General features: G+C 38.6%; 1 protein-coding gene across 1 annotated transcript; it reads left to right on the top strand.

Moving 5' to 3' along the window:
• The first annotated feature begins 8,943 nt into the window (after window positions 1-8,943).
• LOC118745825 lies at window positions 8,944-10,603 on the top strand. The gene has a single exon (XM_036479497.1). The coding sequence runs from the start codon at window positions 9,032-9,034 to the stop codon at window positions 10,385-10,387; it is 1,356 nt and encodes a 451-aa protein (XP_036335390.1). The 5' UTR covers window positions 8,944-9,031; the 3' UTR covers window positions 10,388-10,603.
• The last annotated feature ends 232 nt before the right edge of the window (window positions 10,604-10,835 follow it).

The following is a 10,835-nucleotide window of genomic DNA, read 5'->3' on the forward strand; positions in this document are numbered from 1 at the left end:
ATTTTTTGAAATTGCATTAAGTTCAGTGAGAGCCCTCCAAATCGGGGATTGAGCCCAATAATTAGCTTTAGCAGGGATAACATAAAACGGCGGGACAAACCGCAATATTCTGCTCGGGACATTGAAACCGATATGCATAAGTAATTCCGGACAATCAATGACGCCAGAAATCAGGTCATAAACAAACATAAGGGAATGGACATGTCTTCTACACTCAAGAGAGTTTAAATCTATAAGCTTGCAACGAGCTATATAGGGCGGAAGAGGGTCAGAGAATCGAAGCGGCTGAAGGGCAAACCGAATAAATTTTCTCTGGACACGTTCGATACGAAGTGCGTGGCAATTATATATAGGGCTCCAGATAACCGAGGCATATTCAAGCTTTGAACGAACAAGTGAATTAAAGAGAGTTTTCCTTGTATAGGGATCCTTAAAATCCTTCGCATGCCTTCGCAGAAAAGCTAGGTTCCTGTAAGCCTTCGGAAGAATATGGCATATGTGATTAACAAAGGTGAACCCAGAGTCAAAAACGACACCAAGATCAACAAAGTCATTAACAGAAGCGAGTTGTACATTTGAAATATAATAGCTAGTTAGACAAATTTTAGATGTTTTAGCGAGGGTCATATGGAAGCATTTCTTTATATTGAGGGATAACATATTTTTTTGGCACCATACTTCGAGATTAAACAGATCTTCTTGAAGTAACCGCGAATCGGAGACACAATTGATTTTACGAAACAGTTTCAGATCATCGGCATACAGCAGGTAATCAGAGTTATTGAAACAGGACCCGATATCGTTATTAAACAGGACGAACAACAGCGGACCAAGCACACTGCCTTGGGGCACCCCCGAAGTAGCGGCAAATTGAGAAGACCTGCAGTTTTCAATTTCAACAAACAGTGTTCTATTTGTAAGATATGACTTTAACCAATTTAAGAAAACCGAATGGAAATGCTTCTTAATTTACGAAGCAAAATTGAATGTGATACCTTATCAAACGCGTTGGAGAAATCTGTATAGATGCTGTCCACTTGGGACCCATTTCTGAACGCAGATATACAAAATTCAGAAAAAACAGCGAGGTTCGTTACGGTAGAACGACCACCGACAAAACCATGCTGACGAGGATTCACGATACTTTTTAGGGCAAAAGATAGTTTCTCCATTACCACCTTCTCAAAAAGCTTGGAGCAAACAGTTAATTTAGAGATAGGTCTGTAATTAGAAACATCATTCCTACGACCTAACTTGAAGATGGGAGTGATGCACGCTGCTTTCCAGCGCTCGATGAAAACACCTGAACGAATAGAGAGATTGAAGATCATACACAGTGGAACACAAACGGAGGAATGACATTGCTTAAGGAAAAAGGGACAAATACCGTCGGAATCACATTTACAAGACTTTTTAAGAGAGAATATGCCTCTGATAATGTCAGATTCTGTCAAAGACATCGATACAAAGTCTAAACCTTGTGGAGGACAAGAGTTAACTGGAAACCTGGGGGAGTTGTCATCAACGACAAAATTTGATTTAAAAAACTCAGCGAAAAATTCGACAGTATCACTAATCGACTCAGAACACTTACCGTTATAGTACATACAGGAAGGTATATTTGAGGAGCCCGATTTGGAACGGATGAAGCTCCAGAAGGCTTTGGGATTTTCCTTCAAATCAGACTCAAATTTACTAATATACTTGTTATAAAGAAATTTATCCAAGATGTTAAATTGTCTCATGAAAGAGATATATTTAGCCTTGAGATTAAAATTATCGAGCTGACTTTTATGTAGTTTATAATACTTGTTTCTTTTGTTTTTAAGATTCTTGAGTCTACTTGTGTACCAGGGTAATCTATGAATCCTAGGCGGCAGCAGCGGAAGATATTTAGAAAAAAGATTATTCAGTGTGCACACAAAAGAATCAAAACACTCTGAGACGATCTTAGAAATAAAAACAGAGTGCCAGTTGATTTCAGACAAGGCAATATCGAAAGCCTGAAAGTTAGCATCGCGGAAGTTAAAGAACCCAGACGTTATATTCCTTGCAGTGAAATTATCAAACATTTCCAAGTAAATAATTATGGGCACATGATGCATATCAGTTTTACTAACCGGAAAACTGCATTCCTCTAAGTTAAATATTGAATTTTCATCAACAAAGACAAGGTCAAGCATTTTAGACAACTTATTAGATAATGAATTAATTTGAATTAAGTTTAAACTAAGCAGGCTATCCAGAAAATGTATCTCGTACGTCCTGTTTACGTGTGTTGGAGTCAGGAAACCATTTCTTTGTAGGTCGGACCAGAATATATCTGCAAGGTTGAAATCGCCAAGAATGCAAAACGAAGAGTCAGGATTCTGCTCACAAAGATCGACGATATTGTCAACATGACAGCTGTATAGATAGTCCGTACTATTAGGCGGGATATAGGATGTGCAAATGAATAATTTTCCAAGCGATCCATGGACACAAACACAAATTTGATCTATGAGAGTATCTAGATTCCCTAATTGATGTAACGACGAGCGGATACAGCGCTTTAAGGCGATTAGGACACCACCACCTTTGGAGTGGCCAGTCTTCACCGGATCTCTATCCTTCCTGAATACATTAAATAAAGTTGGATTAAAATACTCTTCGTCATGAAAGTCAGCATTCAGCCATGTTTCCACAAAAACATAGGCATCAAAGTCAACGCGGGACGTTGATAAAAATATCTCTTTGGTTTTAGTCCGCATTCCAGACATATTTTGAAAATAAATTTGAAGACCCTTAGGGGCTGAGCTACAGTTGCCAGAATTCAAACTACTTGTGCGCTTCCGAAGGGGCTTCCCTTTGAAAAAAGCGGAATAGTCGGACATTTATACCAGAAGGCCAATCAGAAGCCTTCAAGATATCTTCATAATATGCATACGAAACTCCAAATTTGCAATTTATGCTTCGAAGCTTGTCTAAAGGTTCGTCTTTCTTAATAAGCTTGTGGCATGCAAAATGTTTAATGTCGATACCGGACTGTTTAGATACATACTCGATGATTTTATCAGTAGAAACGGACGGCTTAAAAGCGGTTACATGTACCCACTTCATTTTTACGATAATGTCGAGGTCAGCGTTTTTATTTCGACCAACCACAACCTGTTTACGTTTCGGTATTTTCGTCTTATGAGGCACAGTTTTCCAACTATTCGAGGCAGAAAAAACCGCAGGCTCTAAACCAGCATCAGGCACAAATTCAATATCAGCATTCAAAGAATTAACATCCACGTCGGCATCAACCAGGGTGGGCAAAAGCTCGGAGTTCGAGAGAGCGAGCGAGCAAACTCCTACTCAATGCCTCGCAGACAACGAGGCGCTCGCAGCTCGTACTCGTGGCAGCAATGAGGCGAGGCACGATAAGTTTGGCTCGCTCGCCAAACGAGCGAGCGCTGCTTGTTTGCTCGCGCTCCTATTAAACGAGCGAGGCTGTTGTGTGTTGCCTCGCTCGCAGTGCGAGGCGAGTAGCTGTCTGCATACTCACTCTGCTAGGAAAGACGAGTGAGCGACCAGCGAGCGCTCCGAGTGTACTATACAACACATGCATTTTTGTGCATAAAAATGTGGGAATGTATGTCAATAGATTATGTACGAAAGTATGTTAATAATTGTATGTACATATGCATACATATATGTAAAGTATATAATTGATTACATACATAAGGATAGATTATGGAATTAATTATTTTTTAGAGTTATATTCATACATGTGTACACACCTCACATGCATATTTATATATGTTTGTATGTACGTATTTATGTATATATGCATTTATGCTTGTATGAACATATGCATGTATTTTGTCTCTACAGAGAAAAGTAAGTAACGAAGATATTATAATCGTTTGTGCCGCAGAAACAAAAAACAAGTAAGCACATGTTAACACCCCCAAAATAGTAGAATATAGTCCTTGGTGAAAAAATTTATTTGTGGCCTGTTGTTGAAGGACATATGTACATATGTATGCATGTATATATGGATGTGTAGACATGGGAAAATTTGCGTAAACAAAGAATAGAGACCGGTTCGCATACAACTTTGGCGTTGCGTTGGCGTCGCGTTTGGCAACGCTAAAGCCAACACAAAGCAGAAAGATCGCTGCGTCGGTCGGCAGCTGTTGCAAATAAATAAAATTAAATGGAATGTTTTTTTTTTAATCAAATTAAGGTAAGAAATATAATATTTCATGCAATTATTGATATGAAATATTAATTTATCTCTCGTTAATATGTTAATTTAGTGCCCAAGGTAGTCTCTGCCAAGCTTCATTGTAGAACGCATACTTTTAACTTGCGTTCTGTCAAACCAACGCCAACTACAAAGTCAACGCGAAAGTTCTATGTGGACCAACCTTAATTATCAAATAGTAGCTTGTATTATCCTACATACATACATATGTATGGGGGCTAAACCACAAATATTCATTTGAAAATGCTGATGTCCTACTCATTTATGAAATGAAAGACAAAATAATGATTTTAATATATATTATATTCTCATTTATACATATGTAACATAGTTACTTAGTCAAATTACTTAGTAATTACTTGTATGTAAGAATACAAAGATTATTTATCAGCAGCATTGCCCCTTACATATTGAAAAAAAGTAATAAAAGCTCCCAAAAAAGCAAAATCGCTACAGCAAAAAAAGTGTTTGAAAAACCGCATAAATTCAAATCCGCATAAAAAAGAACCGCATAAAAAGAGACCTAAGTGTATAAGTTGAAATTTTATAAGAAACTATTGAACATTAAAAACATTATACCTACATAAATATGTATGCACATATGTGCCTACCTAGTAGATAAAACTGGTCAAAATAGCACGAATCTATTCTTCTGAGCATGAGAATATATACATAAATAAATACAAAAACATATGTGTATATACATATGTATGTATATACATATCTGCATGCGTGCATACAATCCTTTACTCGAAATTCTTAGTTGCTGCAATTTTTATCCCATACACTTCTGCCGACCAAACAACGCGTTTGCCTGTCTAATCTGCTTGCCTCATTTGCCTCGCTCGTTTGCTCGCCTCATTTGCCTCGCTCGTTTACTCGCCTCGCTCGTCTGCTGCTGCAAATGAGTGCCTCGCTCGCAACGACGCCCTCGCGAGGGCAGAGCTAATGAGGCCCTCGTTTGCTTGCCGCTCTACTCTTGCGCTGCCCTCGTTTGCTTACTCGCTCGCTGGCTGCTCAGCGCGTGCGCTCGTACTTAACGAATGCTCGTTTGCAAACAGCCTCGCGTGTTGCTCGTGAGTTGCGCTAGCTCGGAGTAAACTAACGAGCGAGCGAGGGGCTAAAATGAGGCAAATCCGAACCCTGGCATCAACAACAGCGCCAGCAGCAGTGATAACAGAGCTGTTAACATTAGCTTTAATTGAGTTAGTACCGGCAGCAGCAGCAGCATAGCTAACATTGGTATTGATCGCCATGCGCTTAGCAGACCCATTGGGGAGCAGACCAGCATTCGATACCGTGCACATAGTAGACGGAGCAGATGAGGGAGTTTCCGTTGGTGTAGGTAAACACTGTTCAGCATGAGCAGCAGTAACATTAGTCCCATGCAGAGAGCCGGCGGATTTGTTAACAGCAATACCGCGGTTTGCATTGAGGCCAGTAAAGTTGTCAACAATGCCCCGAAGGCTTTTTATCTCCGCAGTCAACGACGATACGTCGGCATCCCTGTCGCTTAGCTTAGTTTGCAAAACACGAACTTCTACATGCAAATCATCACTTTTCTTTATTAGCTGCATTTTGTCTTCATGCAAAGCACCTATCAAACACAAGATATGAGCATTTTCTGCCCTGAGAGCAGAAAGTTCTTTAACCACAGTTAGCAGTGTAGATTTCAATTGAAAGTCATGCTCAGTAGCGATATCACTTGAGACATCTCTTAGAGAGTCTGAATTAAGAGCTTCTTTAGCACTAGTGCTCCCACCCGAGCCAACGGGTGTGGAAGGGCAGCGGAGAGATGAACGACGGTCATCCGTACAGTTTTTGCAAAGAAATGGCTTATTAGATGAGAGTAAAAAGTCCAGATCGGCCTGGAAAATACCAACACATTTGAGGTGAAATAAGTTTTTACACCCGTCACACTGCACCTTAGATTGTGTACGATCAACTTTTTGACCACAAAGACAAGGCATTGTATGAATATTTTTACATTTAATAAATATTGAGTCAGTGAAATTCAAATTATTAAGAGTCACTATCTCAGTATATTATGAGTTTCGCACTAACAAAGCGAATTAAAATTCACAAAGAATGCTTAAAAAGCCAGATAAGCGCGGAGCGAAGAAAAACACGTCTGAACTGCAGTCGCGCAAAACTGTAATTTTTGTTTTAGTTAAACAATATAAGAATATTGTAGTATGTACCACAAAAACGTATATTTTCTATAAAATATCATAACTCAGAAAAAAAATCTTCGCTATTAGAGATTTGGGTTGATTGTAGTTCAAAGTATCTCTTTCCCGGTAAAAAAGTTTCAGAGAAAAAAAAAATACACTTTTTGAGAAATTAAATTTAAAAAAAAATATGCACTTTTTGTTTATTGTTAAATAAAAAATTTTAAATAATGAAAATCAATAATTATATCATTCTATCTTGAAGTGACAAGAATTACTGACATTTGAGTAAAAACATTGTTGGAATCTATTAACTTTTGACAAAGTTATGGGCATTTTAAAAAAACATTCTCACTGTCAATTCGAATAATCGATTTTTGCCTGAAAAACAAAATCGCGTTTAATTCGGCCGAAAATTTTTTCCGAGCCAAAAAAAAAGTACGTGTCTCATTATTTGGACCAACAAACAATGTATTTGAGTTTTGTCGAAATTAATAATCATGCACGTACCTGACCGGTTGTCTGGAAATGGAAAGCATCTTTTGTTTTTATACAAAAAAATAGTACATATTAAAACTCTTTTGATAAGAGAAAAGCAAAAAAGAAATATTTGGAGACCGATAGAAAAAATAAGATACTTAGAAGTTTTGTTTACATATCTGTACATAAAATACCTTCCACTTTTTCTACTTCCCAGAAAATATATTATACAAATCTTTGGTGTAAAAAATTGATTCGCTTAAGTAAATATACATACATAAACACAAAATTAAAAATATGTACATATGTATACATACAATAAAAGTTGACTTTATTTCCGTGGGACGTGTCCCGTCGTGCCGGGCCGGGCCGGGCCCCACTAAAATTCTTAACCTGCGGGCTCGTGTGTGTTTTTGAAAGTTAATTTTGCACTCGTGCCGGGCCGGGCCTTAAAATTTAGGCCCGTGCCCATGTCTACTTTCTAGTACGGCACAAGGCAAACTATGTTTGCAACAGAAATATATACATATAGAAATATATTGGGCGCGACTTGTATCAACTCACGTCGAGCGCACGTTTAGTTCATTCAGGACTTATTTTCGATAAAACTGAATAAAAATGCTGCCAGAAATCTTTAAAATGTATTTTGTGGTTCAATGTTATCACAACTATAGAGATTATAGTTTTGTGAGTTAAAAACTCGAAAGGAGGAATTAGTCCAAGATTCAAAGTATAAATTTTTCATATAATGAAACTAGTTCATAGTTTTTCTATTTTTACTTGTAAAATAAAAATTTCTGAAATAAATATATGTTTTGATTATTTTTCGGTTTTGGTCTTTTTTAGTGCCTTCTTTTGCCTTTTTTGCGATTTCTAGTGCCTTTTCCTGCCTATTTCGCTATTCTATTTTTCCTTCTCTAGCCTATTTCGTTATTTTATTTTCCCTTTTTCATAGATTTTTAGGTCCTAAAAATCCTTTCCCTGCTTATAACTAATCTGAGCATTACTTCGTGGAAATGGATCACCTTTGTTAAAATATGGTTCGTAGTCGGGCCTTTAAAGCAAATCCCTTATTTCTCATTTGCCCCGTTACATTTTTGTAAAACCCATATTTTTGGGACAAATTATGCATTTGTCCTGTATGGCTGGAAAAAATATCTGGGAACACTAATGTGTATAGCTCCTAAATTGCTTTTCCAGTTAGATAATCTTGTTGACGAGTATGATAGAAAATTTAATAACCTTTGTTTAATACAAAAAGAAATTTAAGATTGGTCAACTGCATCCAAATAAAATTGCAATTAAGTGAGTGCACTTTTTTCAGATCTCAAAAACGCGAATTTTGGCTAAATCTCAAAAACAATTTTACTTTTTTGTTTTCCGATTTCGTATTCAAAATGTTGAGGCTGGCTAACTATATCTAAAAAATTTTAATTAAGCGGGTGCACTTTTTCAGATCTTTAAAACCCCGAAGTACGGCTATATCTCAAAAACTGATCTACTCTCTTACATTTTAATTTCGTACTCAGAGTCAGGCGAAATTTTACGTAAACTAAGCTATCGAAATAAGCCATTTTGCAAAAAAAAAACCAAAATGGTACATTGTTTAAAAATGCAAATACAATTTTTTTGTGTTGCAAATTTTTTGCAAAAAATTATAGCTTCCACCAAAAAGCATGGAAAAAGTTCTAATAGGTCAGCAATTTTTGATTCTCTATCATAAGCATGACATAAGATCAGAATTTTAAGAAAAGTTGTGACTTTAAGAAAAAGGCTTAAATTTGCAATTTTAAACTCGTATAACTCGACAAAAAACTGCGGTCGAAAAAAATTCTTTAGCACATTGGTTACCAGTACCATAGCAGCATCGTGGTGGAGTTTGAACAAAATGCTGCCATAAAATGTTTTCCTGGTACACTTGACGAATTTTGCCCCATAAATAAAAAATTATTTAAGTGGCATTTAGTAATGTCAATAAACTGTTTTTGAATTGGAAAAGCTAAACCCTCATTTTTTTCCATATTTAGTCATTCGCGCTGCTGGTACATTTTATCCAACGTCCACTGAAATACGAGTATCTGACAATAACGAGGCGGAAAGCTTTAGCTGCAACCAACAAGCAACTGGTCTTGCTACCTGGCCTTTAATGGACTCTGATAAAAATTATGTAAGCAAGCTCACACTGGTCGAGAGCAAGGAATTCCCAGACGAATTTCTTCCAACATATGGCAGTAGTGACGACATCTGCATGCCACAAGATCTAAGTTTACACGCCAAGAATGAGTTTTCTATTCGTGAAGTTTGCAAGAACGAATACTCGAATATCCATACCGCTGCTGGAATTTGTAGGCATAAAGCTGACTCCAATGAAATATCAACACAAGATAACATCGGCGTTCTCGAAAGCACAGACGTTGTCAATCAATTTAAACACTTCCTAAACCTCTACCAGCTTCAGCTGCAGAAGCTGAAACAGCATCAACGTAGTCCAGTATGCAATAGTAGTCCGACAGCAACGCCGGTAGTTAACAACATGATGCCGTACTTATCCTTTCTGCTGGCAGCATCCTCTATCTCCCTACTGCAATCCCCCCAATTACATTGCGCCAACTTTGCAGCTGCCGACGTCGACTACGCTGCCATCGCAGCGTTATCAACTGCGTCCGCCCGCGCGGACGTAAATCATACACGACATTCAAATGAACCAACGTCCACTGACAGAGGAGTTTTGACCAGTGAGGGCTTATTGCCAACGGCGCTACGGCCCAAAGGCGAACGCAGCACACCCAACGGTTATATTAAGTATCGCTTCAGCGAGGATTGTGGCTTTGAGAAATGCGGCTACCGTCAACGACAGTCCCACTTTCATTGCAGTCGTGTGGACTGCTACTACAGCTTCTGTGACAAGACGCGTTTCGTGCAGCATACAGCGCGTCATGACCGTCTCGACACCTTAATGGGCAACGATTTTCAACAGTTTCGCGCAAATATGCAATGTGCGTACACAGACTGCGCCTATCAGCTTAACGCTAAATCCGTGCCGACAAAGAGCTCGAAATGCAGTGTTGCAAAAAAGTCGTCCCATTTTCATTGCTTGAAGTGCGTCTTTACTTGCTCGGACACCAACAAAGTGGTGGCGCATCGACGGCACCACAGCAAAGTGGAGTACATACGTTTGGCAGGCTTTTCCAAAGTGCTTAGTGTGGAAAACTGTTACCACCTCCCGAACGAGGTACGAAGCGGAAGAAACGGCACTGGCCTTACAACGTCGAAGACCGCCCCTGTGGAGTATTCGCGGACCGGTGACGAGTTTCCGGCCGCGACCAATTCCTGCGCATACAACTTGAAACAGACACACTATCATTGCCTCTTATGCGGCTGCGGCATCTTGTCACGTACGCAACTGGCGGCGCATAGGCAAAAATCCTGCAACACCGCACTCAATAAAACAGCGGCGGTAGCGCATACAGGGACAGCGGATGGAGCAACAACCACACCGTGAATAATGGCAGCTCCAACTAATGATGAGAGTTTGCGCTACGGCCATTGAACCACCGAGTAAAGGTTAAATTAGTGATGACATACCATAACGCTATAGCCATAACCATTGCCATAACCGTAACCGCATTTTCTTTCAAGCGTTTATACCTGTGTCATTACAGCGCACTCGCTGAAACCGTTCACAAAAGTATTAGGGATGTCGGAAAAACATCGATGCATCGAAAATATAGATGTTTTGCTTCGATGGATCGAAAATTGTTCACTCGATGTATAAATAGTCGATGTATCGATGCATCGATCCCTAAAAAGTTTACAAAATTTGTTGTTTTATTTCGACATGTCTTTAATAATTGATTTGCGCGATTGACCTAACTGTAAGCGAACAGTGATTCAAATTTATTTTAATAATAATTCAAATTTGAAACGGGCTGTATAAATAAAACCAGCCT

The sequence above is a fragment of the Rhagoletis pomonella genome, unplaced genomic scaffold, assembly GCF_013731165.1.
Source record: "Rhagoletis pomonella isolate Grant_MI unplaced genomic scaffold, Rhpom_1.0 Rhpom_scaffold_00009, whole genome shotgun sequence".
NCBI classification, from domain to species: Eukaryota; Metazoa; Arthropoda; class Insecta; order Diptera; family Tephritidae; genus Rhagoletis; species Rhagoletis pomonella.